This window comes from Oryctolagus cuniculus, chromosome 1 (assembly GCF_051225735.1).
Source record: "Oryctolagus cuniculus isolate XC-2025 breed Fujian yellow rabbit chromosome 1, ASM5122573v1, whole genome shotgun sequence".
In the NCBI taxonomy this organism is placed as follows: Eukaryota; Metazoa; Chordata; class Mammalia; order Lagomorpha; family Leporidae; genus Oryctolagus; species Oryctolagus cuniculus.
In genome coordinates this window covers 177,633,968-177,652,493 of record NC_142867.1, presented here as the reverse complement: position 1 = coordinate 177,652,493, position 18,526 = coordinate 177,633,968, and the positions used below count along the sequence as shown (strand labels likewise).

The 18,526-nt window shown below is 43.4% G+C and overlaps 1 protein-coding gene across 9 annotated transcripts in view; it reads left to right on the top strand.

The window, feature by feature from the left end:
• Positions 1-632: 632 nt before the first annotated feature.
• Positions 633-18,526, top strand: part of NFIB (nuclear factor I B) — a 494,444-nt gene continuing 476,550 nt past the window's right edge. For 4 of the 9 annotated variants that reach the window (XM_070052268.2, XM_051857951.3, XM_051857943.3 and 1 more), the window contains exons 1-2: positions 639-829; positions 3,365-3,489. In XM_070052268.2, the coding sequence (XP_069908369.1) occupies positions 3,394-3,489 (96 nt within the window). In that variant the 5' untranslated portion in view covers positions 639-829; positions 3,365-3,393. Of the gene's footprint in view, positions 830-3,364; positions 3,490-18,526 lie in introns of all 9 variants that reach the window. The other 5 variants (XM_051857878.3, XM_051857867.3, XM_051857860.3 and 2 more) reach the window with 4 other exon arrangements.

Sequence of the window (18,526 nt, the reverse complement as noted above, 5' to 3'; positions counted from 1 at the left end):
CTCTGGCCTATGGAGCTAGCTCCCTATCTGCACGCTTCTGTTCTGTGGAGTGCATGTGGCAGTTGGCTGCCGCAGACAGCACGGCTGGCGGGGTCAGACGGGGAGACTGTGGAAGTAGAGAAAGTGAAGCTCTGAGCAAGGGCAGATGCTGTGGAGGCAGGAGCGTGCGGGAAAGGCTGGATTGGGGGCATCTGGGGCGTGTGAACAAGGTGGGACACAATCCCCTCCTGGTGTGTCAGTGAAGGCCTTCTGAGTGCTACTGGAGTGGAACGCATGGATTTTGACATCTACGTAGCCTTTCAATTTGTGTCAGGTGCTATTAGTTCTGCTAAAGCAGCTCATCAGAACTGGCTTCTCCCGGTGAGCCTGGCTGGCCAGCTGTCTCTGGTCTACAGCACACGTTGGCACACTCCAGGTTTTGCTCTCAGTGAAAGACAACCCCCACCGCACCCTGCTCCCCGCCCAGGGCCCTAGGAGAAGGGTCGAGCGCCCATTCCGAATTTGCTGCTTCTTTAGCCTTCTTAGCACGTCTAGTGCCTCGTCCTGTGGCGAGCCCCAGGCCCGCAACAGAAGCACCCACAACTTTATCGTTTCCAGGCCCACCTCTGTTTCCCCACAGCTCACATACTCCTCTATAAATGCTGCCACCTCCTCCCACTGGAGGTGGGCTTATGGCCTCTCTGAGCAGGTACACCTGCAGACTAGCCGCTCAGGGCGCCCCTGAGTCTGAAAGAGATTCAGGCCGTCTGAAGGTGTTGGTGAGCTGTGTGCTCCCAGGCCAGCACCCCAAAGTCAGTCTCTCCGTCTGAAGGACCCAACAGAGAGAGAGGTATGTGGGAGTCCCTCCCTTCCTGCAGAGCGCCAGCGAGCGGCAGCTCTCTGTAGGCACTGGGGGTTAAGGGAGAGGAGGAAGCAAGGATGCCATGCTGGTCTCACCTCCAGGCATGGGAGCTACCCCGAAGAAGTACCCTGCAGTGCCCGAGAGTGAGGCCCTGAGCTACAGGGGCTGCTGGCCCAGCACGGCCCGGGGAAGTTCCCATCTGGGCAGCTGCACGTCCTCCTGCCGCTGCTGACTTCTGGTGAAGCCAGTCAGGAGATTAGTGAGACACAGGCTATATCTCATGCGTCTCTGTGCACCTCCCCTCCCCCCAGCCCCGGTCAGGGTCCTGTGATTCCTGGCACACAGTAGGCATTCAGTGTTGCCACTGCTATCTGAGAACTGTGACTACCAGGGATGGGCTTATTACCCAATCATTGCTCACAAGAAAAAAAATGTAAGAAGGGGGTGGGGGGAGAGGAAAAGGGGGCATCAGGATCCTGGGGTTCTTCAAAGGCAGAGGCCTGCGTGGGGGCACTCCAATCCCCTTTCCCTGCCTCCTGCCTGAGAATTAAAAAAAAAAAAAAGGCAGAAACAGAAGAGTCCCCGGCCACGAGAGGATAAGCTGGTCAGGGAAGGCCAAGTGCTGCTGCTGCCACCTTAAGCCCCTGTCCTGTCCGAGGCTGTGGCTGACATGTCTCCCCCGGAGTATGTAAAAATACCCAAAGGACAGCCCTCACTGCTTCTTATCTCTGAAGTTCACAGTCAGAAGCAGGCTGCCCTTGCAGCCTCATGCACACTGCATGCAGAGGAGAGAGAACACTGGTAATGCAGTGATTTTTTTTTTCCCTTCACTTTCACTCAATCAAGTAGGAGTTTGTCCTTTGAGGTTGTGTGCAACCTAAGCCTACAGGGTCATTGTGAGAAAATCAGCAGGGCCCACGGGAGGAAGGGATGACAAAATGCCAGGGAAAAGGGGTGGCCTGGTTTGGGTGGCGTGTGATGGGGCCACGACAGCCCGCAGCCCCGTTTGTACAGATGTGCCTGCCTCTCTGTGTTTTTTTTTATTTTTTTTTTTTTGACAGGCAGAGTGGACAGTGAGAGAGAGAGACAGAGAGAAAGGTCTTCCTTTGCCGTTGGTTCACCCTCCAATGGCCGCCGCGGCCGGCGCACTGCGCTGATCCGATGGCAGGAGCCAGGAGCCAGGTGCTTTTCCTGGTCTCCCATGGGGTGCAGGACCCAAGCACCTGGGCCATCCTCCACTGCACTCCCTGGCCACAGCAGAGGGCTGGCCTGGAAGAGGGGCAACCGGGACAGAATCCGGCGCCCCGACCGGGACTAGAACCCGGTGTGCCGGCGCCGCTAGGCGGAGGATTAGCCTAGTGAGCCGCGGCGCCGGCCATGCCTCTCTGTGTTTTAGCAGGAGGACATCTGTCTGTCCTGGCGGGGATCTCTAATTGTCGTGGCGGGATTCTCTAAGATACTCTCTGCAGGACCCAGGGGTTTTTGCTCTTTGGAGAAAAATAAAGGTTATGTGGAGCAGGTTGTTTCATTAGTGAATGCTTGCGCCTGCTCTCTGTGACTCCTTGGAAGAACTGTTTCAAAGACCAGGCGGAAGCAGATCTGGTCAGTGCTGGGGAGAAAATGAGGCTCCTTCCAAGAGCGGGGCAGAGAAGGACTGAGCGGCCCTGTGGAGAGTCGGGGCACGGAGAAACGCCGCCTTATGCTTCTCTGGTCTTCCCCACATGAAGGAAATCCTGTTTCCAGGCCATCTTCAGAGGGCAGTGGGCAGCAGGCCGTTGCCTCCTGCCCGAGAAACTGTTCTCATGGCTGATTTATCCTGCAGACTGCAGCCTCTTCTTGAACAGTGATTTCAAAGAGTTAAACTGCTTCCATATGTCCAGCATGAGAATGGAGTTTGTAGCCTTTGGCAACCTCAGCTGAATCCAGCTGCAGCTGCTACCTGTGTGTTCCACTGTGTGTGTGTGTGTGTGTGTGTGTGAGAGAGAGAGAGAGAGAGAGAGAATGAGAATGTGTGAGTGTTCTTGAACGCACACCCGCACCCCTGTGTGCACAGTGACATCTGAACCACGTTCCGACCGTGTCAATGAAACTGTTATGTCTTTGTTGGGGGAGATATTAATTCTGAGCAATTACAGCTCCCTCTTCCTTCACTCCCTCCCACCCCCCGCCCCTCCCTTCATCTGCTCAGCAAGGACCATGGACCATGTCAAACAATATACAACAGAGAAGAATGCAAATAAACTTTAGTCTGCATCGCCCAGCAAAGCAGTTAGCCGCCCACTTGCAAGATACTTAACTCTTGTACACATGATACACAAAGAACGCTAGCTACTTTCACCAATCCCTTTAGACCAAAAAAAAAAAAAAAAAAAAAAAAAAGGCAAAAGAACTGATCCTTGTCTTTCTATCTGTGAGGTTGCCGTTCCTCCTGGTAATAAAGGAGCTTTTTTTCCCATGATGCAGTGTGATAAGGATTGGCCTCCATGTAGTCCAACAAGCCACCGCTGATGTTTTCTTGATTAGGTGTCTTATCTTGCATTGAGCTGCATCTGATGAAGGTTGCTGACAGCATAATGGCTGGGAAGACGTCGGACAGCTCCATCAGATGGCAGCTCTGTTACGACATGTCAGCCAGGACGTGGTGGATGGTAAGTTTGGCGTGATAACATTTTCTTCACCCACCCACCCTTAAAACTTCCCCACCCCCCCTCCTTTTCTTTCGAGCTCCTCCTTTATTGCTCCATGCACGTGTTATAAAAGTTCGCTGCCTGTGGAAAGTTCCAGCTCAAGTTGTGGGAGCACAGGCTGCCTCTGCACACCACTGTGCCAGATAGGATTTCCTTGCTATTGTGGCCAGGGGCATTAGGCCTTCTTTTTAAAAGGCAGTGTGAGTTTTTGTTCATTTCTTTTTTTTTTTTTTAAAGAAAAATGCAAATGGTACGGTCAGTCCCAGGCTGGGTGCTGTGCAATGTACAGAGGTGGGGCAGTCCGTAGGGGACTGGAGCCTCCTTGGCTAATTGTTCTTGCGTTGGTCTTAAAACAGCAATGTACTGCTTTCTGTGGCTTTTCTGAATAATGATTTAGATGGTGCATTGTATCATGTTGTGTGCGGCTCCCTCATCAGTATGCGACTGTCCCCCGCGCCTTGCCTTAATTTGGAATCCACCTCCCTTTCAATGAATACTGTAACTGGAGCAACCACTGATTACTATGCCACTCAGTGTAATTAAATTTAGTTAATGAGGATATGCATATTCAGTTCATTATTTTTCTTTGCTCAGGCAAATGTGTGTGGGTTTGTTGTTGCTGTTTTGTTCCCCCCTCATATTTGTCCAGCTGCAAATGTGGGGAAGAGAAAAAACATAAAAATTCAGGACGTCGATGAATCCTGTGATTCAGTGTTCACAATCATATTGGGAAAAGAGAAGTCCTAACTTCCTTTAATCAGAGTGCTGGGATGAGAAGTGCAAGCTTAGGGAAAGACAACCTTTCACATCAGAAAAGTGCTACATGATAAATCTCAATATCCTGATTTCTGTTGCATGGACAATGGTCTCTTGTACAAAATAGTCGTGACATGAATGGTGAAACCTTCCACAGGCAAGAGTTCATACGACTGTTAAATTTTATCCTTGGGTTAATTCATCTGAGCATTTATTTGCTTGCTTTTGTCATTTTGGTTTTTTTTTTTTTCCTTCTTTTTGCCCCTTTCATGTACCTCTTAAAGATTTTTGCTTGCTTGTTTCATAATTACTACGCTGACTGCAGGAACTGTATTTTTACAATTAGTGCAGCGGCAGACAATGGGCACTCTATTCAAGGTGGGGAGGGGTATGGCCGGCCCCAGGGGTCAGCCCATCCGCAGTGCCCAGCCCAAAGGGACTCCTTCCTGGGAGTCCTGGCTCTGGCCCTGCTGACCAAGAAGGGCTTCCGATGAACGCAGAAAGTCTTCCAGAAAGGTGGATGTAGTGCTGTGGCTTCAGGCGCCTCCTGGTTTCATTGTGTGCTGCAGTCCTCCTCCGTGCGCTGTCTCATTAATGTGAGATTTGTAAGCCGGCAGGAAACTTCTGCCGCTGCTACTTGTTGCTGTTTTGAGTAGTCTGTTTCAGAAATGAAAGCCAGTTCCTCAAGGAGAGAGAGAATAGAAGCTTCTCTCTCTCTCGTCTCAGTCTCCTGTGTTATTCCTATTGGAATACATCTATGGGTGATAGAAACTCTACAGAGGCAGATTGTTTCCAATGACAATTGTCTCTCTCATTAGACTTTGGTATTGTGCGTGCACATGTGTGCAACTTACTCTTAAATTAACTGGCAGTTATTGGGGAAAAGATGTTGCATGATGTTTATGTCAACGATTGGTTTTGTGTAACTGTACCAAGGCTTGGAAGTGTTATTTTTCTAGTTACCCTGGCTCTTATTGTCGTTTTAGGATGTTCTAAGAAGTGAGTTTTTAAAATCGCTGTTTTTACCAAGTGCAAGGTTTTCTGTTGGGGAAAAGTCAAAAGGTACACCATAAGAAATTTTAGCAAAAAACCAACATTCATATGGCTATAGTGAAGTAATCATAATTTTTTATAAACTGTTGCTAAATTTCATCATTCGACTTCTGTTCAGAGAGATTGCGGCTTCCTGAGAGATGTTGTTGAATATTGTTTCTTAGAGGTGCTGCATTTAAAGAGCTGATTATTCCTTTTCAAAACCGTTCTGTTACCTGGGGATATGCGGAGTATGTGCAGGGACAGATGGGGGGGGGGGGGATATTAAGTGTTTTCCGTAGATTATTTTCGTATTTAATCTTTATAAGGTTACCTGAATAGTGTGAGAGTTTCTTCCAATGGCAGTTTGTTTTAATAAACTTTGTCCATTTGAGACCCAAGTGTTTAAGAGATTATTATTTAATGTGTCATTGAAAACTTGGATGACAGATGCTTTGTGGAAAGCCTAATTCATCAAACTAAATTATTGCTTATCTTTGGTAATATATCCGAAGAGAGAAGAAAGTGCACGAGGCCACTTTAACGTGGTTATCCTGTTTAGGATTTTAAGGAATATTTTCATAGGTATTTTAACAGTTCTTTTAAAACTAGTTTATTGTGATTCTTTTCGGATGCAACACTGATCCTTTTATTTTTACAATTACTCTGAGGTTTTTTATGGAAGGAAGGATATTGTATCCTTATTTGGCTTAATCAAATGAAATTTTCGTAACCAAATCCTGAATTCCAAAGCTGCAGTGTTAAAGTATTCCGGCAATTGCTTCCTGGCTTATTGTCTGTTTCACTTAGATTCTCCCATTGTGTGACAATGATCATAAATTCTATTTGACAGGGAAAAAGCCCAAGCAAGATGTAGTTGTCCAATTCTACATCTGTTTTCCTTCCTAGATAGGCATGTTTTAGTAAAACAGAGGGAGGAAAAACATTTTATTGAGACAGCTAAAAATAAACAAGTACAAGAAAAGTAAACTTGTGTGTGTGTATGTGTGTGAGTGTGTGTTAAATGTCATCTACATACATGCAGTTTTTTAAATGATGCATCCCTTTAGGTTTCACTTCTGCAGATTAGTTTTCATGTGACTTCTTTCAAGGAGAAAAATCATGTAAGCAGTTTAAATTACACTGGGTTGGCTATATTTAGAGTTCTGTTGATGACCTTTCACATTCTTTAAAAATACCACTTGGAATGTATTAAAGATACATCTCATAAATAGTACTATTCCATTACAGGTTATTGATGATGCTGTCTATTTCTTTTTAAACCATTGATAAGTAAAACACAAACAAATTGTGGATTGCCCATTCTATTTGGTACTTACTTATGTAAAGCGCTCCGTGATTCTTATTAGAACTTCTTTGTTAGCTGTTTGGAACTTCAGAGGAGCGGGTTTGCTCCAGACACTGTTTGTTTCTCTAAGTTTCCTAAGTCTAATCCTTTGATCCCATCAGAACCAGCCAGAACATTTGTAAGTTTACCTTAATCATGGAGGGTAATTATTTAAATATTAATCCATAAAATTAAATTGAGGCATGAATTGCCAGTCTATGTGACTTGAAATTCTCACAGCCTTGTAAATATTAATCAAGGTAAATGGGCACAAAATCACAAGAACTGAACTGGTTCTTAAATGATCTAAGCCATGGAGATTATTCTTGGTTGAACAACAATTAATTTACTCGACGGTTGTGTATTTTTATTTTTCTTGAAAGAAAAAAAATTTTAAGAGTCGGTGTTAAAATAGTGAATATCAAGTACTTTTATGTAATTTTATCAGTTTGAAAGACAATAAGGTGACAAATTCATCACTTGTTTGATTTAATAATCAAACTTTGTTCCAGTGTTAATTAAATAACTTGACAACAAATCTCTGTATGTGTATGACCCTGTTGAAGAGACTATTTTTACAACCAGTGCTTCTCCAAGGTCCTTGAGAAGCAGAGGTGAGCTTGGATTCTGACAATCCTAAAATTAATGTATCTTCTTGGAAATATTGAAACTTGCATGTGTTAAGTCTGTTTTATTTTACTATGCACAAAAGAGTTTCTGAACAGTCTAATAAATATGCTAAAAATATTTATGAGAAAACTCCTGCCTTACCTATTATCTACACTCAAGCTCCTATGGTATTGTTAGACATGCAAAGATAGATCTGAAAATCAAAATTCAATATTAATTTCAATTTAATTTCTAGAAATGCAATTGAGTATAGAAATGTGATTGAAACTTACAGACATCATTCAAATAGTAACCATATCAATTTGTTGCCTGAAGATATTATATCTGTAAATGAAATCTACTAGTAGAAGTAGAAATGACAAACTTTACATTTCATTTAGCAAGTATTTGTGAAGAACATTCTATATGCCAGGCCCCATTCCAGGTGCAGGGGTGACCAAGCCTTTCTCCCTATCTGAACTTGAATTCATGTCCCATTGTTATAGGAAGAGAGGGCTTCTGAATCACATCTGTCTTCTCTAAAGTGCTGGTGAATATGTAGGTATCTCATTTGCAGGTTTGTCATTCACTGTCAAGTTGTAGTTAGTACATCTGTAGGGTCCTTTTTTAGACTCACAGGTAGTTGTTAATGTGACCATTACTTCTGAGTTGTCTCCTGGACAATTAAGGATGTGGATAAAGAATAACAGTTGATTCTAACTATTCTAGATTCCAGTTCCCGAGTAAAACAACAATGGCAGTGATGATGATGATGATGTCAGTGAAATGATTTCAAGATCTGCATATAATATTAACACTTCTTACTATGTAAAGCTTTGTTATAGACAGACTACAATTCTTTTTCTTTACATGTCTCCCATATCTATACAAGGGTACTTCAAAAAGAAAAAATGGAATTTAAGGATGAGTTTATTTTGGTGGAAAAAAATTCATTCATAGTTTCTTTATAATATGCCACTTCTATGAGCATTTTGAAGACCCATAATATTTGTTAGGGATGTGTATTCATTTATAGTACCACTTTGTCATTTTTTTAAGTAAAAATTAACTGTAGGAGAAATGTGGTAAACTCCCTTAATATTCTTCTGAGAAACTTTCTTATTTGGGAGCAACTTTTATTTCATTTTCATGACTCATTCTTACTTATGCAGTGGCATAAAAAATGCCACATATAAGCGCTAGATCAGAAAAGGTATCCTTTGGATCCTATGTTAACTGACAGTGATTAGATTTCCATTAATTTAATCAGAGAGTAGGGAAACAAAAATGTCTGCCTATCCTCTTTTCCAGGTCTTTTTTGGAAGCGAGGGGTCATGTTCTCAAGGAGTGTTATCTATCTATGGGAAAGCTGGTGTTGATTTTCCAGTTTAGAGATTAGTCAACAAAGAGAGCTATCTGATGCTCTCAATGTCGTTGAAACTGCGGCATATTTCTGTAATGCGGCTGAATAATATCAGTAACTACCTTTAGGCACTTTTGATTTCTCTGGGATTGTTGCTTTGTGAGATATTTTTCTGTGCTACAATGTGTGATACATGTTCTTCTGAGGAGCTGAGAAAATATTCTTGGATATAGGAGGACATCCCAGTGAAAATGTTACTGGGGCAGGAAAGAGAATTACTTTCTCCTGTTGTCCCTCAGTGGGCAAAATATCCCAGACAGCGGTATTCAATGTAGAAGTTCTTTTCATAAGAAGTAGCTGTCCTACATATTTCATTAACTTCAAGAATTTTTTATTTTATTGCCTTTCAAATCTCTAGCAAAGAGCCAGGAGAACAGAAACTATGAAGTGAATGTTAGTTGTGGCCATTATTATTTTAACTCACACGGTATGCTTTATAATGGGACAAATTTAACATGTAGTGGACAGCTTTTTCCATTTCTTATTGTTCAAACATAAATTTTAACCCAGAACCTCTCTTTTAAAAAAATTATTCAGAAAGCTTCTTTCTTTTTAACTTCCCACATACTATGTTCATTTTGTGAGATTATAACATAATGGATATGTTTATGAGCACAGGATGGAATCCTGGGAAACATAGATTCAGTGACCTTTGGCAAATGGATTTGCTCCTCTCCTGACTGGTACAGCCAGCTGTGAAGTGCAGATAATCGTACTCATTACTTGTCGCTCCAACCTGTCTTGAGGATGAATGAGATGGAGTCGGTGCAGCACCTGGGGAGTGCTGTGGAAAGATAAGTTTCATGACACAAATGTGAAAGGGTTAGTGTTTATACTGGCTGAGGTCTGGGCACTTAGTAGGTGCTCAAAAAAATAACAGAGTAGGTTAACTGAATGAAATGCTAACATTTTCTATGGGGCTTTCTCACCTCATTGACATTTCCTGAACTCATAAACATGTTTGTGAGCACAACATACATTAAACGAAACATCAAAATGTAGTATTTTCCATTTAAAATTGTAGCAGATTTCTTACAAGCAGAAACGGAAATTTTTTTGTACAGTTAAGTGAGATCTAATGACTAATATTGCCCGTGAGCTTAATTCTAAACATTAGCTACCATGGTTTTTAAGGGTTAAGGGGAAAAAACAACAACAACAGTGATTTTGAGGGTCTCCTATCTGCCAGGTGTTTGTTAGGTACTTTGGGAGGCAACTTACATAAATCATATAAATTGTGCACAGCACAATGAAATAGGCACCGCCAACCCCACTCCACACATGGAGCTACTGTACTCTGAGGTTGAACAACTTGGAATTTTCTCACCAGTAAAGGGAGAGCGATGTGGAGGGACGCTGAGAGCCACGAAGTCCTGAGTTGGTGTGCACCTTCCTCAGAACCCACAGCTGGCTGTTTGATCCCTCTGACCTGGCTTGTGACTAATTCTCTGTGGCTGTGCTGAGACTTACGCCATTGCTGCTCTGCATCTGCCCGCACCGCCAGCCTCCCTTCTTGCCTATTTCCAAGGCGCAGCCCTCCCTGTGTGTCAAATTGGCCAGGACACCCGCTCCAGAGCCATGTCTGAGAATTGCAAAGCTCTGAGCTCGGAGGTGGCTGAATTCTTTGGAAATGTGATTCCATTCATCTTTCCTCGAGACAATTAGACTCGCTATAGTCATAAGCCATCTGGGGGAAATTTTTTGGAAAGAAATTGGCAAGCAAAGCATTTCCATTTTCAGGTTTTGATGATATCTGTTTACCTCATGGAGCTCTTGTGAGGCTCCGATGAGATAATGCACGGTAAGCAATGTGAAAACTGTAAAATGCAAAACAAATCTAAGGTATACATATTATCTGGTGGTGTTAGACATGGGTGGGTGAAGAAAAGCTTTCCAGGATTTTGCCAGTGTTCTGGAGCATGATACAATGATAAATTTTCCGCCAGGCAACAGAGAAAATGCAGACTGTCTAACACATTGTAGGATGCTCTGTGCATATTCTACTGCTCAGCTCGGAAGGATTAGCCCTTTGGCTAACAACTACTAGTTCACCAGCATCCTGTGCAATGGCAGTGGTTTTAATCCACCTCAACTCCTTTTGTACATTTCATGGGAAGGCATAACATGCAGAAAATTTCCAAAATACCATCTTGCAGTTAACTCTTACATTTTTCGTTTGTATGTTTGCTCTTTCACTTGTACCACAAAAGACTCATAACCATTCTTCAGTGAAATTATTTTAACTCAACATGTATTATGCTGGGAAAGATTTAGCATATCATGTAATGGATGGCACATTATGTTGTATTGTAAATGAGATTTTTTTTTCTCTTATTTTTAGGGTTGTTAGAGATAACAATGTCACTGCTTAGCAACTGTTTAGGATGAAACACCCTAGCACATTTGATGTGTTTTTTATGCTGTATGTATAAATATTTAATAAGAATGAGCCTGTTTTACTACATGGCATTTATTTTGTGTGGATATAAGATTTGTCTTAGAATATTTAGCTGTTCAAGGATGCAACCAAAATCATAAGCCCCAAGAGTGTGGGGACTAGGTGTTATTTCCCAGTCTTAAGCGGCATCTTGCACACAAAAGGCTGCTAGTAAATAATGGCTAACTTGCGTCGGGGCTGTGGCTGTGCCTTTTTGCTAATGGGGACATGATCCCGACAGGCAGCCAAGTAGCCAGGGCATCAGCGAAGAAGGGCTTCAGATCTGTGGGCCAGGATTGCCCCACTGTCTTTTACAACATAAAACTTCAGTGGGCTACAGGCATGTTGGAGTCTGATGAAAATAGCAGCGCAGTCTTAAACCTGAAGGCCAGTGTGGCAAGAAGGTGCAGGAAAAAAAGCCACAAATTCATTCTGATCTCCCTTTAAGCAGACGAGTTCGTGGCTGTTTCTAAGTGTGAGGCAGTGGGTGAAGAAACCTCCCAGGAGCTGCCGTCAGGCCCGACTTTCTCAATTCTCTCTTTACCCTGCTGACTTATGAGGTCTTTCCTGGGTCTCATAAGCAGAAGCAGGCAGAAAAGGCTAATGTATTTTTGGAGATGGATGACGAAAATGAGGTGTCTTGGGATAAGCAAGCTCTTTGGTGGACTTCTCATTTTTGATTGAAATAAGGTGCCTTTAGGAGAAGGGAATATTTTCCCCGCTCTTAGGTTTCAGTTATTTCCCTGTCTTTGTTACCTTTATTGCAGTGCTGACTTTTTAACCATTCAGTATTTGGGGGCGTGCTCAGGGAAACGTGCCGTGCCGTGAGTAACAGAAACCTAAAACGGAATGGATAGAATATGGAGAGGCATGAGTCTTTGGGAAAGTGAGAAAGCCAGCATGCAAGCCACTGTGAAGAACTGTGGGCCTCTCGGTGATTCGGAGAAAGAGCTGGCTGTCCCGGCCCTGCTTGGACTCCCCTGGGTCGGGGTCTGAATGCAAGCTGAGAGCAGCACTTCCTGGCGCAGCACAAGTGCGCAAGCTCGTGGTGACCTCGGCAGCCCACGTCAGAGTCGGGGAAGCCAGCCGCCCTGCTCCTCAGTTCCCTCCATCCTTTGGGCTCTTACAAAGTAAACTTAAGGGAGTATACTGAAGGCCTCTGAAAAATAGCCAGGCTCCCTCAGCCAGACACTACCCCTCCGTACAAGACGTGTCCCTACTGTCACCAGACACCTTTGCTAACTTCGCCAAACTCGTACTTCCTTTCAGCTATTTTAATGTGAAATGGTGGTGGAGCCAATAGCAAAATTGGTTGTGGACTAGTACTTATGCTCCCAAGCCCTTCTGTCCTGGTTCCAACCAGAAGCGTGGTTCTCCCTTCTGGAGCAGAGCCTCTGGCACGAAGGAGCAGGCAAAGACCTGGGACTGCAAGATAAGCAGCCTACACTTTGCCTCCCAGGTGTCCTCAGCGGTTCCCACCAAGTGCCGAGGTTCGGTGATGCTGCCGACAGCTCATCTGGTGGGCATGATGCAAAGGCGAATAAACTTGCATTTCTGCAATTTGGACTTTGAGCAGATCAAAGTGGGAGCATAGGAGACTAAAAGTAACATCCGTGTGCTATCGCGTGCACTGCAGAAGACACTGCTGACTGCGGTCTCCAGCATCACAAGGAGTGTGCTATTAGAGATAGACCTGAAAAACTTGTTTTACCTTCTGTGTCCATGTTCCTCTGAGGCGGAACTGAAGAATACTAAGTGATACAAAAATGACCAACACTTTAGAAGAGACGGCAATGCTTTTCTTGGTCCGCACGTAGAAGGAATAACACTAAATTGCCATTTTATTTTTCCAATAAGATATTCATTATCTTATGTGGGGCTATTCATTTTATTGGCACCAAAGATGTTTATAAATGGAACCCCACATAATATAAACCGCATGTTTATGTAGCATGAATGTTCAATCAATTAGTTTACACACACAAATGCTGGAATATTAATGACACATGTTAGTTAGCTTTTAGTGGGAAAAAAGCCAACAGAGCTAATTTGATGCATTGATCCTGGGGACCTTCGCACACATGTGAACCTTTGACTTCATCACAAGTGATTTGGCTGACAAACAGTAGTTTGTAATTATTGTTGCGCCATCATAAATTAATTAAGAAATCAATCAATCAGCTCAGAACCAGCAGCACAGCCACATTGGCTGGGCTGGTGTGTTTCTCTTCACTTCGGTTGCCTCACGTGGGATCTTCGTATCAGACACTTTGAGAACATTTGCTTGTGTGAGACTGGCTTTCTCCTAAACTCCCATAGGCAATCCCAGACAATTGCATGGCTGTTGCTAGCCATTGCCAATGTATTGAATAATATTATTTAAACTCTGGGCCGTAGAACCATCAATGAATAAAGTTAGTAGTTATTGAACATTCAAAGGTTTTTGGTCAAAACCCATTTTCCTGAGCAAAGAGTAGGAAAGTAGCATCATAGTGTTTGGCAAATAGGTGTCAGTCAAGGACATAGCAGCTGCTAAGATAACTGTCCCCAGTATCGTTCAAAAGGAGGCTTCTTTGACGATGTTTCCACTCCATGCCTATACCTTGAAATATTCCACTAGCTGGACAAATTACACTTTTTATTCATTTTTTTGAGATACCACCATCCCTTAAGCACTCTTGTGTGCAAAGTTCTCCACTAAATATTTTGCATATACGGTTTTATTTAATTCATGCAACAACACTGTGAAAAGCAAATGTAATTCCCACTTGCATCAGAAGAAACTGAGGCACAGGATTTTAATAGTTTGCCCAAGTTTTAACAGCTGATAACAGGCAGCTCTGTAATCAGCTTGAAATAAGGTATGTTTAGGTACTTCCCACTACACAGTGGTTAGCAAGGACCCCGAGGATTTCTGAATAGCACACTACAACCCGTGTTACTTTATGGAGTTGTTGTAATTCTAGCCAAAAGCGAAGACACTTGGCATTGTAGTTACATGGCAAAGCCTCAGTCTGGATGAACCCACCATTACTGAGAGGCTTTGTGAAATAAAAGCAATTCCTGAATACCTTTCTTGAGTTTTTATTCAAGGATTTTGAAAGGACAGGAGACTGCGGAATTCTCCCTTGCCTTCTCACAGAAGCCTCGGTCCCTGTCGACTCAGAATCAGCACCCGCTACTTGGTTATAATGGTGTCCCTGCTTGCTTTTGTTTTTGCTTCGTTTTCTGTTCTGAATCAGTGGGGACAATTACACTGAGAATCCGAAGAACTAGATGGGTGTCTGAAAACTGTTCTGTTGAACTTGCAGTGTGAAGTAAAGCCTTGCCTACTTGTTTGAAATACCAGAAGTAAATGAAATGCATTGTTTTCTAACATTTTGGATCTCCCATCACTACCTAGCACACACCTACAATCATATGGAACTAAAATAAACTATTCCCTAAATAGTCTCGGCATGGTACCTGAGATGCATTTTTGTTTTTTCAATTTTATTTCATCTTTTGAAATGAAGATACTGTCTCATTAAATTGATACCTTGTGAACAGGAAAAAAATAAAAATAATGAACTTTTTTTAGGATATGAATTTCATACTCTCACCAATCTATTTTGTGATGTTTATGCATTTGAGAACTGAGAGGATAGTAATGTTAAAATTAAATGTAAGTCATCTTTGGAGGAGAGTTTCAGATTATACTGAGAAGCAGAATGGCATCAGGTTCAGGGCCTGGGCTTCGGAAGCCAGACTACCTGGACTCACATCTCAAATAGTAAATGAACCAGCTGGAGAAATGTAGGCAAATGATTTCACCTCTCCGTGACTCAGTTTCCTCAGTTGTCACGTGGAGGTAGCAGTACAATCTGCTTCCTATGACTGCTGGGAGAGTTCAGTGAGGTTGTATACAGAAAGCACTCAGCTAGGCACATAGCGAGTCCTCATGTTAACTAACTGCAAGTAAAATAGAATCATTGCAATTTGCAATAAAATACTTTACAATAAATTATGCATGCGAATAAGGAAATAAAAAAATAAGATAAAAAAATGCCCCAGCCCCCACCCCACAAAAACAACAAACAACCTTTTGGGGAAATGACTGTGAGCAGTCAGCTTTGGGGGTAACTGAACAATTAGTTCAACCGTGTTCCCCAAAGACCTCATTTATCATTTGTTCTCACAAAGCCATGTCTCCTAGATTCTGAACTACTGTCCATTGTCTGGTTATGACCAATGCCATTTATTTCATTTGCTCCCTCGACTCAGTAGGAAACTTCAGGAGAGCAGAAACCCAGCCTCGCCTAGCCTTGCATTTCCTCTTGAACTTTTCCTCCTAGCTCCTGGCACCCTTGTACAGGGCATCACTGCGTGAGACGTGTTGAGTGACATTGAGCCTGCCTTCCCTTCCAGGCTCTTAGCTGATCCTTAGTGCACTGAGAGTCCAGACGCAATTCATAAAATGTCTTTCCTGCCTCACACAGGGGCACCTCTGCATACACAAAGTTTACAAACAAGTCGTACTCTGAGAGCTCACTGTAAGTCATTCATTATACATTTGTAACCTGTGTGATAGGTCCTTAAAAGACAAGTCAAAGACAATGTCACCCGCAGTACACAGGTGCTGTAATGACTCTAGGCCACCAGGACCGGGAGAACAGCATCTGCCCTCCACCCCCTTCTTCCAACAGCCGTTTCTTAGCGATGGAATGAAGATCCCCCATCTCCCAGTGACTGCCCCAGTCTAGATAGGGAAACTGAGAACTGGAACTTTGGCCTAGGATTCTGGCAGAGTACCAAGGGGAGTTAGGGAGCATCTATTCCTTGGCTCATTTCTCCTTTCATTTTCCCGTTATTGGCAAAGGGATAACAAGGAGTGCTTCTGCAGCCTTCCTCATTTTATAACTTGTTTTGCCATTTTCTTTGTTTTAAGGTTTTTTATTTATTTGAGAGGTAGAGTTACAGAGAGCGGGAGAGACAGAAAGGTCCATCCACTGGTTTGCTCCCCAGATGGCTGCAGTGGCCAAAGCTGGGCTGATCAGAAGCCAGGAGCTTCTTCCAAGTCTCCCACATGGGTTCAGGGTCCATCTTCTACTGCTTTCCCAGGCCAAAGCAGACAGTTGGATTGGAAGAGAAGCAGCTGGGACATGAACTGGCACCCATATGGGATGCCGGCAGTGTAGGCAGAGGCTTAGCCTACTATACCACAGTGCTGGCCCCTTTACATTTTCTCTTTTCTCCCATGGTTCTCTTGGGTCTAGGAACTGCAGGCAGAAGCGGTAAGGTTGGCAGTATGATGGAAGGTGGATCTACCTGCTCTCTTTTCCTACGCTCCTTTCACGTGCTTACGCTGTTCCTTCTATCCCTCTAGTCCATCAGGAATCTCACCACCAGATACTAGATGGTGATGAAAGCTGAGGAACCTGGGCTATCCAGTGGAATAATGGGTAGTGTTAATAAGATTGTTACCAGCAATAGGCCTACATATTTATGGGCAGTGGTCATAGACATGGTACTGGAGGCTGGAAAAAGTGTTCAGTTCTCAAGGCAGCCTTGCTCAGCCAGCTAGAGCAAGTCATGAGCTGCCTGTGTACACGACCATGAACACTGGTCTTTGGTTGTCTTTCTTGCCCCCAGAACATATGGCCGCGGTTTGAGGTTTTAGCCTTTAAACAGCAGTGCCTTTGAGATGACCCTGATGCTCACATCTTACCATTTACAATGCACACCTTTACAATGCTTTGTGGATCAAACTTTCCCTTCTTAGCAATATTGTGTTTGAGACTACATTGTCAGTCAACAAATTTTCTTGGAGTATTTACAACAAATGCTGTATGAATAAAGCAGACCTAGTTCCCTTCCTCATGGAGCCTGCATCTAGTATGGAATGCAATGCAGTAAGTAAGTGCTTTGTGGGTTTGGTCTTGGTTGTCTTGGAAATACAATAGGGCCACATGACTCATCCTGAAAGAGGTGCAGTTTCTCTAATGCGAATAAGAGAGAGGAGAGGATTAATTCCTGCAGAGGCATCAACATGCACAAAGGCCCGGTAGCAAGAGAAAGCAGGGTCCTGGACTTGGAAATCACACATAGAAGAAGGCATCGTGCTGCAAGGATTGGCATTTAAACTTAGCAGAAAAATCCCATACCAGCAACCCCGCTGTTTTACTGATTGGCGTCAAGAAAAGGTGCCAGGAACAGGGCCATACACTGTGAAATTACACCTGCCTACCTACATAGCTGCCTGCCTATCTACCTGTCTACACACACACCACCACTACCACCAGAACCACACACCACACGTCCACTGCAGGACAAGGATTTCATTATAGTGAGACTTCACAGACGTAGATCAAATAACATGGGACAGGGGTCTAAGCTCAGGTGGCTGCTGTTTGTGCAAGTTTCTGGTTTACCCGGCCTATTAGAGTGTAGCCAGATGTACTGTGTTACCTACATAATCCTTATCAGCAACATTCCATCTGTGTCACCCAAGTCGCAGGAATTAGGCAGGTACCCTTCTGGAAAGTGGCCCGAGGGGTAGAGAAAGCAGGAATGCCTTGGAGGCATGCAACCCATGTCCCTCCAAGTCCGGAGAGAAGAAAAACACAGTGAGTTTCTGCCCCATGCTCACTCGAATTGCTCCCACATTCCAGAGAGAGCTCGGTGGGGGGAAATTTGGAGGTTAGCTTTGGGCCTCGGAGTGATGATTACTTTGTAATGGAACAAATTAAATTATGTGAAATTTTAGATGCTTTCCCCCTGCCCTAGTGGCTCCCAATCTATTTAGGGGTAGTCAGGAAAAGGGGACCTTCACAACAGCTGCTTAGCTGCTGGAGCTCAGAGAGGGAAACCATAATTTGTCTGTAATCCCTAATGCCAACAGTTGTTCATTAAGAAACAAAACTAATGTAATCTTGATTATTTGCTCAGATTTCTACTCTATCATGTTTTGTACATCTGGCAGGCTAATGTAATTTTCCTCAGAAACCCAAAGCAATCTGGTGCTCAGACAACACCATGCAGATTTAGGTAAATTCCAGGCTCAGATTAGCATAATACTAACTAATCACGAATATCATTTGCATTCATTAGAGTGTTGGGGGAAAAAATTGTTTCTAAATGGCAGAAAATTGAAAGATTAAGGGCAAGAGCTTGAAAATCCTGTTTGGCTTGATACAACTATATTACAGATGATTTTTCTCTTAGAAGGCCTAATATTTAATGTGGAAGTATTAATTAAAGTCCTGGAAAAAGATTGCATCTAAGTGGAAGAAAACTAAAAGAGATTAAGGACTGGGCATATAGACTTGTTTTTGCTCGGTTCAAATGTGGACCAGATCATTCCCTATGCAACGCCAAGGAGCTTAAATGTGTAAAAGATAGGGTGATTAATTTT